Source organism: Chiloscyllium plagiosum, unplaced genomic scaffold (assembly GCF_037043375.1).
Source record: "Chiloscyllium plagiosum isolate Xiang-an unplaced genomic scaffold, Cpla_swu_hap1 HiC_scaffold_3, whole genome shotgun sequence".
Classification (NCBI taxonomy): domain Eukaryota; kingdom Metazoa; phylum Chordata; class Chondrichthyes; order Orectolobiformes; family Hemiscylliidae; genus Chiloscyllium; species Chiloscyllium plagiosum.
In genome coordinates, this window is record NW_028270141.1 from 4,273,862 (window position 1) to 4,298,184 (window position 24,323).

The following is a 24,323-nucleotide window of genomic DNA, read 5'->3' on the forward strand; positions in this document are numbered from 1 at the left end:
TTATGTGAAGGAGTTGAGAAGCTCACGAGACCGGAAAGATTATGACCCTGCAAACTCATCTCTGTAAGGAAACCCTGGCCACAATATTTTTGCTTCATGGATGTGGAGACAGGATGGAGTTGGCTGGGTTACTTTTGAAAGGAAGTTCAAGGTAGTGATGGAGGAACACACACCCCAGCTCTGTTTATTAGAGCCAGTCTTAATCCTGACTGTTAGGCCCTCAAACATTCATCCCCCTCACATCCCATACAAACACCATGACCCCATGCCTTGTCCATGTCACCTGCCCCTTGCCCCTCCATAATCCCTATATCTTCCATTCCCCCTCCATACCCTATACCCCCTCTAAGTTACAATATTTCTCATGCCCTCACACGTCTCCTAGCCTCCAACAAGCCCTTCATGCTCATCATCGCTCCCATGATACTTCCAAGTGCTCCATTTCCCATCCATGACTCCTTTGAAACCCCCTCAAAGTTGTGGGCACCTTTAATGTTTCTTAGAATTCCTCAATAGCCATTCTCCCAATATCCACCATGTACAAAACTAATGTAAACCTGTAACCCACACTGGGAAAATTTTATAGATATGGGAATGGGGGTGGCCATTATTTTTAAAGACCTTTCAACTCAGCCTGGCTCCATGAAGATTGAGGCCTGAATTTTGCTCTCCAATATGGACCTATTCCAGTGAGAGTAATTCTTCAAAAAGAAACTTCAAAGTTGAATTGAATTATGGTAGTTGTTATGGGTTTGAAAGGTGCTGTCAAATGAGCCTGGTTGTGTTACTGCTGTGCATGTTATAGACTGGACACACTGCTGCGATTGTGTGTCAGTTTAAAGGAAGTGAATGGTCAATGTGATCATGGAATGTCAATAAAGCAGGATGCTTTGTCATGGATGATGTTGAGCTTGTGTGTTGTTGAAGTTGCACTCATCCAGGGAAGTGAGACTCCTGACACACTCCTGACTTGTGCCTTGTGGATGGTGGACAGGCTTTGGGGAGTCAGGAGGGAGTCACTTGCTGCAGGATTCCTAGCCTCTGACCTACTCTTGTTGCCAATGCGTTTATTTGTTGAGTCCAGTTGAGTTTCCATTCAATGGTAACCCCCAGGATGTTGATTGTGGGAGATTTCAGTGAAGATAACATTATTAAATGTCAAAGGGAAGTGGTTAAATTGTCTCTTTTTGGAGATAGTCTTTGGTTGGTACTTGTATTGAGCAAATGTTACTTGCCACTTGTCAGCTCAAGCCTGGATATGATTTGTTTCAGTAGCAGAGGAGGAGTTGGGAATAGTGCTGAACATTGCGTAATCCTTGGCGAACATCTCCCCTTCTGACTTTATGATGGAGGGAAGCTCATTAATGATGCAGCTGAAGATGGCTGGGCCCAGAACATTACCCTGAGGAACTCGTGCAGCGATGGCCTTGGACCAAGATGATTGACATTCACTAATGACAGGGAGAAAGTGAGGACTACAGATGCTGGAGATCAGAGCTGAAAAATGTGTTGCTGGAAAAGCGCAGCAGGTCAGACAGCATCCAAGGATCAGGAGAATCGATGTTTCGGGCATAAGCCCTTCTTCCCGAAACGTCGATTCTCCTGCTCCTCATTCACTAATGACAACCATCTTCTTTGTGTTAGGTATGACTTAGGTATTTTCTCTCTGAATACAGATGAGCCAAGGTTCCTTGATGTCAAGGGCAGTTTGATGTTTGATGTCAAGGGCAGTCACTCTCACCTATGGAGGTCATCCATGTTTGTGTGGCCCTGGCAAAACCTACACTAAGCACGAGTGAGCATATTATTGCTGAGCAAGTGCTGTTTGATAGTGCATTCATGTGCACAAACATCACTTTACAGGTTACACAGTCACCATGAGGCCAGTTATTAATTCCAGATTGTTATTAACTTCAAATTTCACCATCTGCCCTGGTAAAATTCAAAACCATGTCCCAGAATATTATCTTGGTAAACTGGATTATTAATTCAGTGATGTTGCCACAAAAACATCTCCTCCCGTCAAAGTTGTCCTCTCCGAATTAACAAAACCAATACAACAATGCACAAGCAAACAAACAGCATCACTATCGTAAAGTTTGATTAAAATGTTCAGAATGTAAAAGGAAAGAATGCTACAGGATCAAAGGACAGTAGATTGAGAAGGTTGATATTACTCTGGCAGCTCCCATTGAAAAACCACCTGATGAAGGAGCAGCGCTCCAAAAGCTAGTGCTTCTATATAAACCTGTTGGACTATAACCTGGTGTTGTGTGATTTTTAACCCATTGAGAAAGATCTCGCGCATGTTTGAGATGGAGAAATCAAGATGGGAAAACATTCTGAAGATGGGTGAAAGGATGTGGACTCCTGGTCAAAGCAGTGGCTGCAGAGGCAATGGCAACAGTTGGAAATCTCCATAGAATCATAGATTCCTTACAGGGCGGAAACAGGCCATTTCACTCTGAAGAGTAACCCACTCAGGTCCATTCCCTTACCCTATTGCTCTACATTTACCCCAGACTGATTCACATAGCCTGCACATCCCTGATCACTATGGACAATTTAGCATGGCCAATCCACTCTATCCTGCACATCTTTGGACTGTGGGAGGAAACCACACAGACACAGCGAGAAGGTGCAAACTCCACACAGACAGTCACCTGAGGCTGGAATTGAACCCGGACCCCACCACCTAGGATATATTTCCCTCTCCTCCCCTATCAGGGTTCTGGAAAGACCACTCCCTCGTCAGGTCCACACCCCCCACCAACCCAACTTCCACTCCCGGCACCTTCCCCTGCAACCGCAAGAAATGCAAAACTTGCGCCCACACCTCCCCCCTCACTTCTCTCCAAGGCCCCAAGGGATCCTTCCATATCCGTCACAAATTCACCTGCACCTCCACACACATCATTTACTGCATCCGCTGCACCCGATGTGGCCTCCTCTACATTGGGGAGTCAGGCCGCCTACTTGCGGAACGTTTCAGAGAACACCTCTGGGACACCCGCACCAACCAACCCAACCACCCCATGGCTGAACACTTTAACTCCCCCTCCCACTACGCCAAGGACATGCAGGTCCTTGGCCTTCTCCATCGCCAGACCATGGCAACGCGATGCCTGGAGGAAGAGTGCCCCATCTTCCGCCTAGGAACCCTCCAAGCACAAGGGATGAACTCAGATTTCTCCAGCTTTCTCATTTCCCCTCCCCCCACCTTATCTCAGTCCCAACCCTCAGACTCAGCACCGCCTTCTTGACCTGCAATCTTCTTCCCGACCTCTCCGTCCCCACCCCCTCTCCGGCCAATCACCCTCACCTTAACCTCCTTCCACCTATTGTGTTCCCAACGCCCCTCCCCCAAGTCCCTCCTCCCTATCTTTTATCTTAGCCTGCTTGGCACATCTTCCTCATTCCTGAAGAAGGGCTTATGCCCGAAACGTCGATTCTCCTGCTCCTTGGATGCTGCCTGACCTGCTGCGCTTTTCCAGCAACACATTTTCAGCTCTGATCTCCAGCATCTGCAGTCCTCACTTTCTCATGGTTCTTCATTCACTAATATTAATATCCTAGGAATGTTGGTGCTGTACCTTGTCATGTTGGGAGCAGAGAAACTGGCTTCTATCCCTTGACAATTTAGTTTTGTGTGCATTGATGGTTTATTGTTATTAGTTGTCTCTACCTGCCCATATTTGAATGAATGAGTGTGGTCACCTTTGCACAGAGCAGTTATTTGAGTTAATTGGGTGTAAGTGAGGCATAAACATCGGATATACAACACTGTCAAGCGTGATATGGATTGCATGTTCTCACACATGACAAACATGTTTTAAATATAAGTCATATGTAGGTACATGACTATAGTAATAGCAACCACACTGTGCAGTTCAATGAGAGCTGGTAAGTGAGACATTACAAACTGACACCCAGTAGCATCCTAAAGCTCTAATTTAGTTTTGCACGAGCAACACTTTATACTCTGGCAACTTTATCCTACAGCATTGGTGTTGCTATGGCAACATACTTGCTGTAGTCTTTGCTTCATTGTGGGCTGTGTGTGTTCTCAGAGGATTAAATATGATGTGGCATACAAATGCAGAGCCAAGCACGATAGCAAATTAACATGAGATATCTCTATATGATGCTGTCCTTAATGTCCCAGGAAAAATTTGAATGGTATAACTGCAACGATGTGACAAATAATTAAATACTTTCACTGCTACCTAAACACTTGCACATAGATTTCAACAATGCTGTCTGTGTGAGACAATGTAAGGTTAAATTCAAGATGTAAACAATAACAGTAAACAGAAAACATAGTGTCTTGACAAGTAGCATCTGACCAGGGAACCAATGTATTGTAAAACACTCTGACTACCCATCTTTATCTCCTACACTGTATCAATCCTAAAGTCCCTTTTCACAAAATTAGGATATTTGATTTTTTGATGAGAATTACAAATATAATTAATCAAGGAAAATGATGGGGTCAAAATTAAGCCAAATGTTGTTAGAACACGCACTTTAAACATTATTAAGTCCATTTCCTATGCAAGTTTGAGACTTTTTGACTGTTTGAAGCCCCTTTCTCAAAATGGATCATCACTGACTGCAGGTATAATCATTTTTCTTGTTCATAACATAGGGACTGCTGGAAGCCATCTCCAAAATGTAGATTGAAGTAAGAAGTTACTGTCAGCCACCCATCATCCTTTCCTCCTGACCAATCTTCTGCCAATGCCCATCTTGCAAAGACTTCTCCTCTTCATCACTGGTGTGTTGCCTCCAGGGATCAGAATATCTGCCCTTGCCCTGTCCTGGAGGAGAAACAATGCGTTTCCATTGGGAACATTGATGCATCGGGACTTTCTGAAGAATTAAGAGCAACTACTGGGTTGCAGGTCACACATAGTCACCAGGAGCTGTGCAGACAGAGCTTCTCCAACAGTAAATTGCCTTATTTCTTTAAAAATTCTCTCATGACTCATGGCCATCGCTGGCTTGGTCAGTATTTATTGCCTGACCCTCGTTGCTTGTGAGAAAGTAATAGTGGTGAGTGCTACTCTATGCTCTCCTCTTTTACAAAATGAGTTATGCAACAATTTGAGTTTATCTCCACAGTACACATTCTGCTGCTGTTGCCTATTAAGCCATATCTGCCCTGATCTTCATGAGGTAGAATTATTCCAGATTGCCAGGGGAAACATCATGATCAGAAACCAAACAGTTTTTAAGATTCATTAAGTAACAAATATATTGTTTCTGCCCAGCGGCTATTGTCATGGATGGCCAGTGGCAACATGATAAGACACTGTAATTTTACAGAGCAGCAGCACGCTTTATGATCGAAGGAGTCATGAAGCTTAAGTTGCACGGAAATAAAATTACCAATAATGTTACCCTAAGATTATTGTCATTATGTCCATTGCCCAGATTTAGGGATAGACATCATTGAATCAGAGAATGGTTACAGTGAAGGAGGAAACCATGCATTCATCCTGCATTAGTTCTCTCCCAGGGCAAGTTAGCTTATCCCACCCTCTAGACCCTTCCTAAAGCCCATCAAATTTTCCCCCTTCGGGTACTTATCCAGTTTACCAGTAGACATTAATAGGAACTAATGAACTGAAGAAACGTCAAGCAACTAATAGGTGAAAGCAACATTCTCCTCCCTAACATATTGACAGTGAATATGAAAGTAGAAAAGGATAACGTAGTCTTAAATAATTAATAACAGCAAAGTATTTTCATGCAATTGTAAATATTTAATGAAAGGTTGGAAACTTTCAGAGTTACATATCATTTTAAAATATAGTTGTATGGAGTATAGACTCCCTTTATGAATGAATTTTGAATCTCTGTTGGTGGTTTGAAAGGTGAGATGATAAAATGTAAAATGTTGCCTGTGCAGCACCTATCTGCCCATCTCCATCCTGTCCTGTTGTAGCTACAGTGACAAGGGCAGAGGGAGGCTTTGGGGAGTCTGCCTGCTATTAGACTTATTGATGCTCTCAAGTAGCCAATTCAGAGGCCTGGCTTCCAGCCTGTTACCTCCTTGAGTTGCTCCCAGTCCCTAGACTCTCCTTTTGTTCAGGGATCACACATTATTGAGGTGGAAACTACAGATCTGCCAACCAGCTGGTGGCTATCTATGGTGGGATGGTAGCAGAGGTCTTACCCTGAGATAGTGAGGATTGCAGATGCTGGAGAAGTCAGAGTCGATAAGGTGTAGTGCTGGAAAAAGCACAGCAGGTCAGGCAGCATCTGAGGAGCAGGAGAGTCCTGATGAAGGGTCCTGCCTGAAACGTTGACTCTCTTGCTCCTCAGATGCTGCCTGACCTGCTGTGTTTCTTCAAGCTCCATGTTTTATCGATCTGAATTAAAGGCCTGTTGAATGCGAAATGGCCACTTGTCAGTCAGTACCAGTGGGCGTGCATCAGGTAGTGGGTGGGAAACACTACCATTCAAAACATCCTGCCATCGAGATTAAATTTGAGTTTGTATTTGGCCATATGTCCTGAGGGCATATCTGGTGAAACTCTAAGACTCCCTAGGGAATCTCCTGCATTAGCATCCATAATGCATGAGCTCATGGCCACAGAACATCAGATTCATTCAAAGCAACACAGAAAGAAATCCAACTGTGGGCCTAACCAGCATGGGAACAAATCTACTGAACAGAAGTGCCCTTCTAACCTTCAGTGTGACCAGCATGAGGCTCCCTATGGCAGTGACAGCATTTTGTTGAAGTAATCACAATTTGTATTCTTTCATGGGGTGTGAGCATTGCTGCCAAGGCCAGCAAGTGACCATTTCTAATAGCCTTTGGGAATAAAATATCTTACTGGAAGTTGCTTGAAATAGTCACAACACATTGGGAAAATAATTCTCCTGAGTTCAGGTCCTTCCAGAAGTTATATTGATATTGTTCAAAGTTTGTGAGAAGATTTGTAGCTCGGGTGCTCGTTGCTGTGGTTCTGTTCGCCGAGCTGGAAGTTTTTGTTGCAAACGTTTCGTCCCCTGGCTAGGTGAGATCCTCAGTGCTTGGGAGCCTCCTGTGAAGCTCCCAAGCTCTTCATAGGAGGCTCCCAAGCACTGAGGATATCACCTAGACAGGGGACGAAACGTTTGCAACAAAAACTTCCAGCTCGGCGAACAGAACCACAGCATTGATATTGTATTCATGTACTGAAATTAGAATTTGTCATCTATGTGTCCCATCACTTTAAATATGAATCAAATTCGTTTTTGAAAACTTTCTATGATGCTTTGACAACTACTTTCGTTTTTAACTATTTCTGTTTAACTGTGAACCCTTCACATTATTTCAGGGTTACACTTTGTGTTGCAAGTGAAAAATTTTGGTTGTGCACCGAATCAGTAAAAGCGACCTGGTGGATGTAATTTCTGACCTGGGAGTGGAGCAGCAAGTTTAAACAGTGGCTGCAGTGAAATGGGCGTCGATAAATCTAATGGTGGGCACCTCATCCAGATGGTCCCTGCAAACTAGAAAGGGCTGATTTGAAGATAGCCACCATAAATGGAAGTGTAGAATTTAGGAAGCTATATCTGTGAAGTGAGAGAAGTTGTGAAATTTATAAAATAATGTTTAAAATTAACTGGAATACACCTTCCATAACGTAATATTCAAACATTGTTGAGCAGACCGTGCTCTGTGATTATCTGAAATTGCATCAGCAGAAAGAGTGGTAGGGGAGGAATGGGGACAAGAATGGAAAGTTCTGATTTGGTTGTCATCGTATCATCCCAGTTCAGATCTCAAAGAGGCTCCCTCTTCCTTTGGACTGTGGAGTTTTACTCCTGTTAGTTGATTCTGCTGAAAAATAGGTGGGTGGATGTGAAGGAGAAAGACACAAACAAAACAGAAAAAGGTTCAAAAGTCTTACCCTGATTGAGCTGTTGTTGTCATCGATTAAAGTGTCTGATATTTCAAGCTGTCCTTCCTCCACTACCTTCTGTAATACCATTGCGAAAGTCCCAATTAATCTGAAAGTAACACAATAATAGAACATCAACTCCAGCAATTTTTTTATCCATTCATGGGATGAGGGTGTTGCTGACCCGGCAGCATTTATTGCCCATCCCTAATTGCCCAGAGGACAGTTAAAAGTCCACCACATTGCTGTGGGTCTGGAGTCACATGTAGGCCAGACCAGGTAAGGACAATGGTTTCCTTCCCCAAGGATGGGTTTTTCCTAACAATTGATTCACGGTCATCAATAGACTCTTAATTCCAGATTCTCTTTCATTGGATTCAAATTCCACCATCTGCCGAGGCAGGGTTTTAACCCGGGTCCCCAAAATATCATCTGGGTCTCTGGATTAACAGTCTAGTGGTAACACCTTTAGACCATCATCTCCCCTGTACCTGTATCTGAATCTGAAATCCATGAAATGATGACAGTTTTAAAATTCATTTTATATTAGACACAATCATCATATTATTTTAGTAAAAGAAACCCATTCACTTCTACATGGACTGTGTAACAGCAGTGTCCAGAGAAAGTATAAGCGGTCAGTTCACTATGAAATTAAATCACGCATAGACTCGCACCAGTATGTGGAAACCATTTGATCAAGCCAAAACTGCTGCAATGCTCACCAATGTATCACACAGCAACACAATAAAGTTCAAAGCATGAGAAAACTATTGTTCATTTTAGCTTAAACTTTACAATCTCCTAATGGCTTCCATGTTGAGATTCTGGAAGTATTCATCTGTATCCACTTTTGTAAAAAGATTTAATCCAGATATTATTTAAAATTCATATAGACTTGATCAATCATGCTGGTCCCCAGCTTTATCATTGCTTATGAAAAGAAATTGTCGAAACTTTGTACTAAAGTTTGACACCCTTTACCTTAAATGGGTATCTTTTGTTCCACCAAACTTGGGTCAACAATTTAGTCCCCTTGATCCAAAATCTCTGTACTTGTGAAAATCTTAAATTTACTCATCCATTTCTTCCAACAATCAATTTCTTCAGACATGACAGTTTCAGGGAGGGAGACTAATCATCCCTTACCTTTTGATATCTTTCTCCTGGATTCCTTCCAGAACTTACATATCTTCCCTGGACAGGTTATTTCAGATGTTCTAACCAGGACTGGATGGAAATTCACCATCACATCTTCAGCCTTCAATATCACACGTTTGGCAATCCCAACATTTTATTTGTTTTTCTCATCAGTAGTAAACAAGAAACTCATGGTGCATCTGGTAACCTATCCAATAAACGTACTGAGTCTGTTTTCTGCTCTGCTATCTGTATTATGTCATTATTTAGCCTGTAATCTCTACCCCTAGCCTCTTGACTTTCTATTTATTTGCTTGAACATCATTGGCCACCTTCTATCCATTGACTAAACCTGTCCAGATTCTTGTTGGGTGAGTGCATGCAGGACATTGTCATGAGCCAGAATTCCCAGTGTAGCGTCATCGGAGAAACTTTCACTTCAAGGATAGTATTTCACCTTCTTAGTCATTTATAAAAACAGTAAAGAGAACTCTATTGACTCTGGTGGGACTCTATACTCTCTCTCTCCCACTTATGCACATTCCTACCCATTGTTACCATGTTGTAACCCATCCTAGCATTGACCATTCATTCTGTGGACAGGAATGTGGTGAAAGTGAGGACTGCAGACGCTGGAGATTAGAGTCGAGAGTTGGTGCTGGAAAAGCACAGCAGGTCAGGCAGTATCCGAGGAGCAGGAGAATCGACATTTCGGGCATAAGCCCTTCATCAGGATAATTCCTGATGAAGGGTTAATGCCTGAAACAACGATTTCAGGTATTTGCTTTTCGACATGTACCTGGTGAGTCTGTCTATGATGTAGCTCACTACCAGATGTTTTCCTGAAATCCAGGTAAATAACATCTGGTTTTGCACATCACGCACTATGTCTGTAAGCCCCTCGGAGAGTTATAAATGATCAAACATCACCTATATGATTCTGTGAACAAGTCGAATCTCTCTAAGCAGATGGTCTTCTTGATGATCTCTTTTGCTATCTCTTATCACCATTTTTTACATTTGCACCAGGAATGAGATATACCTCTGAGAGTTTTCATTCAATTTTTGACCATTGATTTGCTTCTTTCATTACAATGTTTATTAATGGAATGAGTGAGCTCTCTGAATCTTTTTCTGATTCTTGGATGACTCCTCTGTCAAGGCTCTTTCCCTTCTATTCTTGTATTAACTCAGGTGTTTAGCCACCTTTTCACATTCCATCAAATCAAAAAGTAAAATTTTGTCCCATTCTTGGAGACTAACTGTCACTGACACAGGTAAATATTCCCATTTCCCTTTGCTTGATCTTTATATAATAAAACATAGGTTGTTATTGTCAGATATAGTTTTTGATCTACAGCTTTTGCTCATCCAGTCTGTGTCAGAGAGCAGACACCCTGGAGTGTTAATTGAAGCTTGTTGATACTGTGTAGGTTTACAACAGGGATTGGGTCTTTTTTTAAATTCATGATAATCAAGGAATAATTTTATCTTCGATATTAAGAGATTTTGGATACTTTGAGAAGATCCTACTGGGGTCAGAAGCAATTAATAATTTCTGTACTAAAAAACAGTACAGAGAGTGCAAACAAAGCATAATTATTCCAGTAGAAAAGTTTAGTTTGTGCAACTTCCAGGCTCGCAGCGCTTGGTTGGAAGTCTGGCAGGTAATTAAGGAGCACAGCAAGTGGAAGGTTTCAGCTTTGTGAGTAGTATATAAGAAGACTTTACAGTTCACAGGAAAGAATTGGAGAGAATCAGCTCTTAAAGATTTGAGATAGGGAGTAATATCATCTGGATGTGAATGAGAGAATAGATTGAAACTTTGATTTGCTGTGTGTTTTAAGATATTTTTCTAGTGTGCTCCACATTTAGATTGCCTGAGTTGGGTTTTGGTTTTCGTCTATAATGTGACACACTTCTGTTCAGGAAACTCTGCAGCATCCTGTGCCTACGTTTCAGTGAATGTGCTAAAATAAAACAAAATCTATCAGGGCAGATTTCATTCTGAGATATGACTTATTAAGTATTACCATCAGCTAGAACCATACAATGTTCATGGAGCAGCTGAAGATGGCTGCGTTTTGGACACTATCCTGAGCCTGTGGCTAAGCTGATTGACTTCTCACAAACAAACACATTTGTGCAAGGTCTGTCTCCAATCAGCGGAAACTTTTCCCCCAATTCCCATTGACTCCAGTTTTTCTAGGGCTCCTTGATGCCATACTGGATTAAATGCTGCCTTATTGTCAAGGATAGCCAATTTCATCTCACCTCAGGCATTCAGCTCTTTTGTTCATGTTTACACCAAATCTATAATACAATCAGGAGCTGAGTGGCTCTCTTGCCCACAGCTGCATAGATGCTAGTGTTGTAACTGTCCTGGAACAGTTTGGCTCGGGGTATGACTAATTGTGGATCTCAGGTCTTCAATACTATTATTAGAAATTTTCAAGCCCATAACCTTTGCAGTATTCTGTCTCTCCAACCATTTTGTAATATCATGTGGAGTGAATTGAATTAGTTGAAGACAGATATTTGTGATGCTGGGGCAGTAGGAGAACCTGAGATGGATCATTCGCTCGGCACTTCCAGCTGAAGATTATTGCAAATGATTCAACCTTACCTTTTGCACTGATGTGCTTGGCTCCCTCATCATTGAGGATGGGGCTATTTGAACATAGAACATTCCAGCGCAGTACAGGCCCTTCGGCCCTTGATGTTGTGCTGACCTGCAAAACCAATCCGAAGACAATCTATCCTACATTATTCCCAATCATCCAAATGCCTATCCAATGCCCATTTAAATGCCCTTCAAGTTGGCGAGTCTACTATTGTTGCAGGCAGGGTGTTCCACACCCCTACCATTCTCTGAACAAAGAAACTACCTCTGACATCTGTCCTATATCTATCACCCCTCAATCTAAAGCTATATCCCCTCATGCTAGCCGTCATCATCCGAGGAAAAAGGCTCTCACTGTCCACTCTATCTAACCCTCTGATTATTTTATATGTCTCAATTAAGTCATCTCTCAACCTTCTTCAGTCTAAAGAAAACAGCCTCAAGCCCATCAGCCTCTCCTCATAAGACCTTCCTTCCATACCAGGCAATGTCCTGGTAAATCTCCTCTGAACCCTTTCCAAAGCTTCCACATCCTTCCTCTAATGCGGTGACCTGAACTGTACAGAATACTCCAAATGTGGCTGCACCAGAGTTTTGTCCAGCTGCAGCATTTGTGGAGCCTCCCCCTGCTGTTGGGTGGTTGATTGTCCACCACCATTCATGACTGGATGTGGTAGAATTGCAGATCTGATCCACTGAATTTTCAGTCACTAAATCATGTTAACTGTGTGATGCTTGTATTGATTTTCATGCAGTTAGTTCTGTTATAGCTTTATCAGATTGATACCTCAATTTCAGATGCTGCCTGGCATTGCTCCTGTATGCCCTCCTGCACTCGCCATTGAAGCAGAGTTTCTCCTCTGGCTTATAGTCATGGTTGAGTGGAGGATAACCACGAGGTTATAGGTTTTGTTTGAGCACAAGTCAGTTATTGCTGTTTGCCCATGGAACCTCATGGAAGCCTAGTTGTGAGTTGTTTGATCTCTTGGAAAAAAAATTGTTGGAAAAGCTCAGCAGGTCTGGCAGCATCTGTGGAGAGAAATCAGAGTTAATGTTTCGAGTCCAGTGTGGAAGGGTCACCGGACCTAAAACGTTAACTCTGATTTCCCTTCATGGATTCTGCCAGACCTGCTGAGCTTTTCCAGCAACTTCTGTTTTTGTTTCTGATTTAGAGCATTCTCAGTTAATTTGGTTTCTGTTTGATTTCTGTCCCATTTAATAGTGGTAGTGCCACACAATGAGATGAAGGGTATCATCAATTCACTCCACAATGACTGTGCAGTTGTCATTCCTACTGTCACTGTCATGGACAGATGCATTTGCAACAGGTAGACTGGTGAGGAGGGGGTCAAGTTGACTTTTCCCTCTTATTGGCTCCATCACCATCTGTCTTGCAGATATGTCCTTTAGGACTCAGCCAGCTTGGTTACTCTTGGTGATGGACATTGATGTCTCCCCTTAGGGTACATCCTGAAGGCATTCCACTTGCTTTCTCCAAGTTAGAACATAGAACATAGAACATAGAAGAATACAGCGCAGTACAGGCCCTTGGGCCCTCGATGTTGCGCCGATCCAAGCCCACCTAAACTACACTAACCCACTATCCTCCATATACCTATCCAATGCCCTCTTAAATGCCCATAAAGAGGGAGAGTCCACCACTGTTACTGGCAGGGCATTCCATGAACTAACGACTCGCTGAGTGAAGAACCTACCCCTAACATCAGTCCTATATCTACCCCCCCTTAATTTAAAGCTATGCCCCCTTGTAATACCCGACTCAATACGCGGGAAAAGGTTCATACTGTCGACCCTATCTAACCCCCTAATCATCTTGTACACCTCAATCAAGTCACCCCTAAACCTTCTTTTCTCTAGTGAAAACAGCCCCAAGTGCCTCAGTCTTTCCTCATACGATTTTCCTACCATACCAGGCAACATCCTGGTAAACCTCCTCTGCACCCGTTCCAATGCCTCCACATCCTTCCTAAAGTATGGCGACCAAAACTGCACACAATATTCCAGATGCGGCCGTACCAGAGTCTTATACAACTGCATCATGACCTCAGGACTCCGGAACTCAATTCCTCTACCAATAAAAGCCAGTACGCCATATGCCTTCCTCACCGCACTATTTACCTGGGTGGCAACTTTCAGAGATCTGTGTACATGGACACCAAGATCCCTCTGCTCATCCACACTACCAAGTATCCGACCATTAGCCCAGTACCCCATCTTTTTGTTATTCTTCCCAAAGTGAATCACCTCGCACTTAGCTACATTGAATTCCATCTGCCACCTTTCTGCCCAGCTCTGCAGCTTCTCTATATCCTGCTGTAACCTGCCACATGCTTCCTCACTGTCAACAACTCCTCCGACTTTCGTATCATCCGCAAACTTGCTCACCCAACCTTCTAACCCCTCTTCCAGGTCATTTATAAAAATGACAAACAGCAATGGTCCCAAAACAGATCCTTGCGGAACACCGCTAGTGACGGCACTCCATGAAGAAACTTTGCCATCAACTACTACCCTCTGTCTTCTTCCATCCAGCCAATTCCTAATCCAAACCTCCAACTCACCCTCAATGCCATATCTCCGTATTTTCTGCAGTAGCCTACCATGGGGAACCTTATCAAACGCCTTACTAAAATCCATATATACCACATCTACCGCTTTCCCCTCATCAACCTCCTTCGTCACCTTTTCAAAGAATTCAATAAGGTTTGTGAGGCACGACTTGCCCTTCACAAAACCATGCTGACTATCCTTGATCACATTATTCCTATCTAGATGTGCATAAATCCTATCCCTTACAATTCTCTCTAAGACTTTGCCCACAACAGAAGTGAGACTCACCGGCCTATAGTTACTAGGGCTATCCCTACTCCCCTTTTTGAACAAGGGAACCACATTTGCTATCCTTGTGTTCAAGTGGAGGACCACTGATTCCTCAGTTGATTGGGGGCAGTGTTGTAGGTGGTAATAAGTAAAAGATTTCCTTGTCTAATTTGACTTGATGCCATAAGACACCAGAGTCAATGTTGAAGATTCCCAAGGTAATCCCTGCCTTGACTTTATCCCACCATTTTCCCATTTGGGTGTGGAGTAGTCAGGGATCATGATGCTGGAGTCTGTAGGGTTTTGAACCAATGTCCCCAGAACGTCTGCCTGGGGCTCTGGAAAACTAGTCCAGCCACACCATTCCCCATGTGTTTTTAAAGTGCTTTTTTAAATGGAGGAATACTTCTATTTCTCTCATAATTACATGCTATAACTCATCGATTTCTTGCCTTTCTGCTTGATTCTGCCTATACTGTTCCCTCCTGGTATGTTTTATAGATTTCATTGTTGTTTCTTTTTCTTTCAGTCTTGGCTTTTGACTCATTCCAGCACACTCTGCTACTGCAAGGTAAAATCAATATCTTCTATTTCTAAAAAGGTTCTGGGATTTACATATGAAAGATCTGAAACCAACATGGTCATTCTCAAAGTGAGAGACTTAACAAACAATCCAGGTCTTTTTCAATGTATAATTTCAGTTACATCACACTGAAAATTTTTCCTATAAATTCTGTCTCTTACGATCTTATATTCCACAACCACCTGATGAAGGAGCGTTGCTCCGAAAGCTAGTGCTTCCAATTAAACCTGTTGGACTATAACCTGGTGTTGTGTGATTTTTAATTTCAATAATTCTGTTCCCTTTTAATGCAGAATCTCTCTTTTCAGGATCTGTGCTCTTTTCCAATTTTTCAAAATCAGACATGGCAAAAAGAATATTTATTCAATTCACTTAAGAATTGTTTTAGATTAAAAACATGACGGAGAATTAACAAGCTCTTAAGTTATTTCGATACATTCTCTCTAGTATACCAACTACCTTCACTGCAAATTCTAGTTTAAGTCAGGAAGTCTCAAACCTTTCAATTTTATTTTGATCTTCGACATTTGATCAAAGAAACTTAAAGTTAAAAAGAACATTCATCCCTTTTAAGTTTAGTTAGTTGTATTGATTGATGTTAGATCAATCAGTTTACCCTGTTGACAAGGGGAGGATACATGGTCTGGCTTGGACTCAGCCACATCATTGAAAAATTATATGAAATCTTTCTACGTCCTATTGTCTCAATCATTCCACAGTCTCTGTTTTAACTTATATTTCTCAGTATTGCAGAAAAAAGAGGCAGTGCAAGATAGCAGACAATGACACATCCCTCCCAGATCATCTCAATGCCTTCTATGCTTTGACAGCTTTGACAAAGGGTCAGTTAGACTCGAAATGTCAGCTCTTTTCTCTCCTTACAGATGCTGCCAGACCTGTTGAGATTTTCCAGCATTTTCTCTCTTGGTTTCAGATTTCAACATCCACAGTAATTTGCTTTCACCTATTCTGACAAGTCCTGATGAACCTATCCCAACAGTCACTGCATCAGAGGGCAGATCAGTTTTCTTTCGTGTGAATCCAAGGAAAGCGATGGGACCAGACGGAGTACCAGGCCGTGCACTCAGAGCATGTGCAGATCAACTGGCAGAGGTCTTCTCGGACATCTTCAACCTCTCCCTGCAGCAGGCCACTGTCCCTGCCTGTTTCAAGAGGCCAACATCATCCCTGTGCCAAGCAGCATGTCTTAATGATTACCGCCCAGTGGCCCTAACCTTGGTGGTCACGAAGTGCTTTAAAAGGCTGGTCTTGGCATTAATCAACTCCAGCCTCCCCACTACTCTTGACCCACTCCAATTTGCCTATCGGACCAACAGATCCACATCAGATACTGTAGCACTTGCCCTTCACTCCTCCCTAGAACATCTTGACACCAATAACAGCTACGTAAGAATCCTACTCATTGACTACAGTTCAGCCTTCAACACTATTATCCCCTCGAGACTGATTACTAAACTTAGTGATCTCGGACTAAGCCCCACTCTCTGCAACTGGATCCTCAGTTTCCTGACCCACAGGCCACAATCAGTGAACAATATTTCATCCTCACTAACACTCAACACTGGAGTCCCACAGGGATGTGTCCTCAGCCCCCTACTGTACTCACTGTATACTCACGACTGTGTCGCCAAATACCAGACTAATGCCATTTTACAAGTTCGCTGATGACACCACCATAGTCGAACAAATCTCAGATGGTGACGAAACAAACTACAGACGGGAGGTGGAAGACCTGGAAAAATGGTGCAGTGAGAACAGCCTAGCTCTCAATGCCGGCAAAACCAAGGAACTCATTATTGACTTTCAGCAGGATGTTACTCATGCCCCTGTACACATTAACAGCACAGAGGTGGAACGTGTGGAGAGTGTCAAGCTCCTGGGAGTGGTCATCAACAACAAGCTTTCTCGGACTCTTCATGTGGATGCACTGGTTACAAAGGCCCAACAATGTCTCTTGTTCCTCAGGCAGCTGAGGAGATTGACATGATGGCGAATACCCTTGTCAACTTTTATAGATGCATCACTGAGAGCATTCTGTCTGCATGTATCACTACCTGGTATGGCAACTGTACCATTCAAGATCAGAGATGGTTACAGAGAGTGATGAACTCGGCCCGGACAATCACAAAGACCAACCTCCCATCTATAGAATCCAGGCCCATTGTCAAGGAAATGCCACCAGCATTCTCAAAGGTCCATCCCACCCTGGCAATGTTTTTCTACAACCTCTACCATCGGGGAGAAGGTACAGAAGCCTGAACACACGCACCAGCCGGTTTTGTAATAGTTTCTACCCTACAGTTGTTAGAATACTGAATGGAATCACAATCTCTTAGCAATCACCTGCACCTGCGTTTTTGTTTGCCGCAGTTTACCTATGATTTATTATCTATACTATTTAACTCTGTGACCTGCCTGTATTGCTCGCAAGTCAAAGCTTTTCACGGTGCCTCGGTACACGTGACAATAAATTCAATGTAATTTAATTCAATTCAATTCAATTCAAACATTTGATGTCTTGTGTGATGATACAACTCCTTTAACATGGTTAGGTTGTCCTTGCTTTATTTTCAGGAGATCATATAGACACAAATTCAGAAATGTCTGGGGCTGATCTACTTGAGAATGCTTTCAAGTTTTAAAAAACCCTTGTACAATGAAAGGGGAGTGGCCAGTTCTCCCAGCTCAGCTTTTCTCTGGTTTGGTTTGGGTTTAGCAGTCTGGCAGTTCACTGAAAGCAGGCAGTTCACTTTGAGGCTACTAGTCCAAGAAACAGCTCCATGGAAGAGGGTGTTCCATGTTGCCATCTCTCTTTCTCTTGATTGATTTTGATTTTACCTTTTATACCAAGGGGTGGGTGTTTATGGGGATTGTTGCAAGTATTGGGAACAGCATCACTAAGTTGGGATAACCTATTGGGTTTTCAGATCGGTTAAGTTATTCTGTATATTGCTCTCTTTTGTTTGTCTTTCATTCGGTAACCTTGTAAATAAATTCTGTTTTGTTTAAATCTAAGTGGTTTGACCAGCTGCATCACTCCTGGAATATCTACTCCACACCTGCTTAAAACAACGAGCAAAGTTAGGGTCTGGGTTATTTTCTTGAAATGTTTTGAGAGAGTCTGGCCTGGTCCATAACATTTGTCCATTTTTCTTGGGTCAAATGACTGTTGCTTTAGGATATAACTTCATTCTCAATTACCTCAATTTTGTCCGATAAACCGACAGTAAAACCGAAACAATTTTTTCACGCTGTCAAGTTGTGATGTGAAATCATTTCACTTCACCACGTTATAGTAGTAATTACTTAATTTCGGTTCAAATAATAAATCACTAATTCAAGTTCTTCCATCTAACCTGCTTCAAGCCTACCCTCCACCCCCCCACCCTAACCCCCCAATTAAATTGTAGTGAGGAAGGTCCTGGTTAGCACCTGCTCAGCCTTTCCAACACAGCCCAAAGAAGATAACACCAATGCTTCAATGTCGCGTTTCTGAATACGATCCCACCACCTCGAGTGTATATCTTCCCACCTCCCAACCCACCCACTCAGCCCCTTGGGTTTCAAGAAAGAGGTGAAATTTGAACTTTCAGTTAAGTGTTGTTTATTTATGCTGTAAATTTATCAATTCACCTACCTTATTATTGGTGACATTTTGTAATTTTGTCTTCCAGTTGTATTACTTAGTTTGTATTCAGTTTGGACAGGCTCAGTGTTGACCAATCAGGATATAGTAACTAGGCTTTGTCTAAAGTCTTTGATCTGGTCTTCTGCATTTGCTGCTTCACCCCTTTACAAATATTTTAAACAATTCTGCTGTACACAAGTATTGCTTTTACGCCAAGTGTATACATATTATTTTGTAATCTGTGGTCAAGCAAATTGCTTGGAAAAATAACTGATATGTGTTCAACAACTCATTAAATTTTATTTCTCTATGAATAACAAATGAATAAGTTTATCACCGAAATACAGATGAGGAAGCCATTCAGTTATTTTGGTTTATTTTTCCATGAAGACCTTGAAGGTCCCATCAATGCATCATGGAACTGTCTCTTAAATCGTTTCGGTGTTCCACAGGGATCGGTACTGGGTCTACGTTTTTTGTTATTTATATAAACAATTTGGATGAGAATATAGAAGGTGTGGCTCGTAAGCTTGTGGATGACAGAGATTAAATGGGTCAATGGGCTGAGGAGTGGCACATGGCGTTTAATTTGGATAAATGCAATGTATTGCATTTTGGTAAAACAAACAAGGACAGGACTTATACAAATGATAGGCAAAAGTGAGGACTGCAGATGCTGGAAACCAAAGAGTAGATCAGTGTGGTGCTGGAAAAGCACAGCAGGTCAGGTAGCATCCGAGGAGCAGGAAAATCGACGTTTCAGGCAAAAACCCTTCATCAGAATGAAAGGCTTTTGCCCAAAACGTTGATTTTCCTGCTCCTCGGATGCTGCGACCTGCTGTGCTTTTCCAGCACCACACTGATCTAAACACTTATACAAGTAATGGTGGACCCTGGGTCGTGCTGTAGACAGAGAGACCTAGGGCTACGTAATTCTTTGAAATTTGAGTCACATGTGGACAGGGTGGTTAAGAAGGCAATTAGCTTGCTTGCCTTCATTGCTCAGACCTTTGAGTATAGGAATTAAGACTTCATGTTGAGGTTGTACAGGACATTGGCGAGATCGCTTCTGGAGTACTGTGTGCAGTTCTGATTCCCCACTTATAGGAAAGAAATTATTAAATTGGAGAGGGATCAGAAAATATATACAAGGATGTTGATGGGAATGGAGGGTTTGAGATTTAAAAATAAGCTGGATAGGCTGGGACTTTTCTCACTGGAATGTAGGATGTTGAGGGGTGACTTATAGAGGTTTAGAAAGTCATGAGGGACATAGATAAGGTGAATAACAAAGGTCTTTTCCCTTGGACAGGGAGTTCAAAACTAGGGGGCATATTTTAAAGGCGAGAAGAGAAAGATCTAAAAAGGACATGACAGCAACTTTTTTACACAGAGAGTGGTTCTTGTCTGGAATGAACTGCCAGAGGAAATGATGGGGTGAAGGCACAGTTACAATGTTTAAAAGACATTTGGATACGTATATGAATAGGCAAAGATTGGAGAGATATGGGCCATTTACAGGCAGTTGGGCAAATTTAGTTTGGGAACATGGTCGTCATGGAGTAGTTGGACCGCAGGGTCTGTTTCTGTGCTGTATGACTCTATGAATCAATGTGTTTCTGCCTCCTGCTAGGAGATCTGTTGCACAGAGTCATCACATTTTAGGTAATGAGGACCATTGGTGTATCAGTGATCAGTGAAGCATGTACACATCTTTAACCCACACCGGTGACATGACAGAACAGACCACACCTGTCTGAAGGCAGCATACTAACTAGGAAAAGATACAGAGAGTTCTTCCAGAGTTAATTCTCATTTCAAAGCCTTTTACTATCAGGCCATTGTGAGGCATAAACAAATTGAAAAATAAAGAGCTTTTTCATATTCTATCTCCACCTCTGGTTTCATTTGGTTTTGGTTGACATAGAGTGCATTTGTAGGCAAACTTGTTTATCACAGGGAACACTGAAATCCAAATTTAAAATATTCAAAAGTATTCTTATTAACAGATTTACAACCTACATATTGATATTTTGTGTCAGTTATTGAATTTATGCCATATCTACCATCATTTCTGTCACTTTAGTTCTTTCTGCAGTACCTCTCCTAGTCTTTCAAATCAGCAATTAATCTCAAATGAAAAACAGAAATTGTTCGAGAAACTCAGCAGGTCTGGCAGCATCTGTGGAGAGGGAGCGTTTTGTATCCCAGTGACCCTTCTTCAGAACTGATAGTAACTGGGAAAAACTTAATATAAATGCTGAAGACAGGGGATGGGGTTTAGGCAGCGAGACAGAATGCCAGTAAGGCAGCCAAAGGGATGGATGATAGTCAGCCAGAGAGAAAGAAAAGCTAATAATGGGGACTATAAATTGGTGAAAATGGGTTGGTTGTGCTGAAAGCAGCCCATCGCTGAAAATGTGTTGCTGGAAAAGCGCAGCAGGTCGGGCAGCATCCAAGGAGCAGGCGAATCGATGTTTCGGGCATGAGCCTTTCTTCAGGAAGGACCTGAAAAGTCGATTCGCCTGCTCCTTGGATGCTGCCTGACCTGCTGCGCTTTTCCAGCAATACATTTTCAGCTCTGATCTCCAGCATCTGCAGTCCTCACTTTCTCCTGAAAGCAGCCCATGTCATGACAAGGCCTCAGTTGTGGGGATGGGTAATGGATATAAAAGAAGTGTTTAGATTTTAAAGTTATTAAAACTGATACTGAGTTCTGCAGGCTGCTGGATCCCCAGGTGGAAAATGGGGTGCTGTTCTCCCAGCTTGTGCTGAGCTGCGCTGGAGCACTGCAGCGAGCCTGAGGTAGACATGCTGCCCAGGGAACACAGTGGGGTGGTGAAGTGGCAGGCAACTAGAAGCTCACGGTCATGTTTGCGGGTAGAACGTGGATATTCTGCAAAGCGGTCACCCAGTTTGTGTTTCATTTCCCAGTGTGGAGAAGACCACATTGTGAGCAGTGAATACAGTAGGCCAGATTGAGTGAAGGGCAGGAAAACCATTGCTTCACCTGGAAGGTGTGTCTGGGACCTTGGATAGTGAGGAGGGAGGACGTAAACAGGCAGGTGTTGCAATCAATCTCTGTCAGTCTATATCTTAAATTCCACAATCTAGCTTGAATGCAATGCTGTATTGTTACTCTGCATATTGTCACAACTACCCAACAGACAAGCATGTTGTTGTGTTGAAAGATAAAAATTCATTCAATTGCATCAACTATTTTAAATTTCAATTTTACAATCAAATTAAATTTCACAGCAAAGTAGTAAGGGAGGGTACTGGATAAGTAGAATGCTCTAGACATAGAGTGCCAGGTGGGGAGGATGCCAAATTGATGGAATACCCAGATGGATAGGGATAGGTTACCAGGTGGGTTGGGTGCCAGGCTACAAGGGTCTGTACTGTCCACAGGAATCTCACTGGTTTTTCAATTATCATTTCAATAAAAGCACCTTACTCTTATGTTATCATTTCCACCCTGAGTCTGCTATGATATTCCAAATATTCCTAGGATGATGATGTCAGCGTGTACGAGAGGGCATAACTACAAATTGAGGGGTGATAGATTTAAGACAGATGTCAAAGGCAAGTTCTTTACGCAGAGAGTGGTAAGGGCGTGGAATGCCCTGCCTGCTAATGTAATCAACTCAGCCACATTAGGGAGATTTAAACAATCCTTAGATAAGCACATGGATGATGATTTTGGGATAGTGTAGGGGACGAGCTGAGAATAGTTCACAGGTCGGCGCAACATCGAGGGCCGAAGGGTCTGTTCTGCGCTGTATTGTTCTGTATTCTATGAAGCTCAATGCAAGCTGGAGGAGCAGCAGCTAAAGTTCTGCTTAGGTACTCTACAGTCTCTGGGGCTCAATATTGGGTTCCACAACTTCAGAATATGATATTTGTGTTCCATCTTTCTTATATCCCACACTCTCTCCTGTCTGTGTCATGTTGGCTTTGCTCTCACAAAGGGAATGCATTTCTTTCCTTTTTTGTAGCTGACATTTATACCTATCTTACAGATGTATCACTCCTTTACCATTATTATTACTGTCCGCATTCTTTGATATGGACATGCCCACTATCTGTAAATAAAAACTGAAAGAACTGCGGATGCTGTCATTCAGAAACAAAACCAAATTGCTGGGACAGCTCAGCAGGTCTGGCAGCATCTGTGGAGAGAAGTCAGAGGTAACGTTTTGGGTCCAGTGACCCTTCCTCCTTAAGTTCTGATTTCTCTCCACAGATGCTGCCAGCCCTGCTGAGCTTTTCTAGCAATTGCTGTTTCTCTGCCCATTATCTGTTTCATTTTCCTCTCCTTCTGTCACTCACATAAAAAGCACCATTTTACAGCTCCTGTCAGTTTTGAAGGAGATACACATTGTGCTGGACTCAAAACATTAACTCGGTTTCTTTCCCACAGATGCTGTCAGACTTGCTACATTTCTCCAGCAATTTCAGTTTTACCTTCAGATTTATATCATGCACAGTATTTTGCTTTCATTTCAGGGTTTGGGTAGTTCAAGGCGGGAGAAATTGGTGCGGAGTGGGAGACGGTGGGTGTAAAACCAGGGTGGGGTCAGGTCCAACACCATGAGGGAAGAGTGGGGGTCACGGCTCCGGTGGGGGGGGGGGGGGAACCAGGGCTGAGAGGGTGGGGGGAGGCAGAGCAGGTCTTGAATGGGGCAATGGGAGACGGGAATGGGTCACAGGTCTAGAGTGGGTGAAAGAGAGAGTAGTGAGGAGAGATAAGCAGGAGAAGTTTACTCAGGGCTGAAAGGAGCCATAAAAATGTGGCTTTTATGTGAGTGACAGAGGGAAAGTGGAGAAGGTAGTGAGCATGTCTAGACCAAAGGACAAAGCCAGCGATAATGGTGGTAAAGGAATAACAGATATGTAAAATAGGTGCAAATGTCTGGAGCAGGGTATCTGATCCCACACAGAGAGAGGGCATGTCAGGTTAAGGTCTAGGAGTGGTAAGGGATCTGAGTGATGTTTAGCTGGGGTTATGGGAGGGAAGTGGAGGCAGGTGGCCAGTGAAATTGTATTAGGTTTTCAATGCAGGCGAAGATAAAAGGTAGGGAGGAGGGACTTGGGGGAGGGGCGTTGGGAATACGATAGGTGGAAGGAGGTTAAGGTGAGGGTGATAGGCCGGAGAGGGGGTGGGGGCAGAGAGGTCGGGAAGAAGATTGCAGGTTAGGAAGGCGGTGCTGAGTTCGAGGGATTTGACTGAGATAAGGTGGGGGGAAGGGAAATGAGGAAGCTGGAGAAATCTGAGTTCATCCCTTGTGGTTGGAGGGTTCCTAGGCGGAAGATGAGACGCTCTTCCTCCAGGCGTCATGTTGCCATGGTCTGGCGATGGAGGAGGCCAAGAACCTGCATGTCCTTGGCGGAGTGGGAGGGGGAGTTAAAGTGTTCAGCCACAGGGTGGTTGGGTTGGTTGGTGCGGGTGTCCCAGAGGTGTTCTCTGAAACGTTCCGCAAGTAGGCGGCCTGTCTCCCCAATGTATAGGAGGCCACATCGGGTGCAGCGGATGCAGTAAATTATGTGTGTGGAGGTGCAGGTGAATTTGTGATGGATATGGAA

At 43.0% G+C, this 24,323-nt stretch overlaps 1 protein-coding gene across 4 annotated transcripts in view; it reads right to left on the reverse strand.

Moving 5' to 3' along the window:
- The window catches only part of otofa (otoferlin a), a 436,145-nt gene that overhangs the window by 239,939 nt on the left and 171,883 nt on the right, over positions 1–24,323 (reverse strand). For all 4 annotated transcript variants that reach the window (XM_087977131.1, XM_087977125.1, XM_087977118.1 and 1 more), the window contains exon 4: positions 7,911–8,010. In XM_087977131.1, coding sequence (XP_087833257.1) covers positions 7,911–8,010 — 100 coding nt within the window. The remainder of the gene's footprint in view (positions 1–7,910; positions 8,011–24,323) is intronic.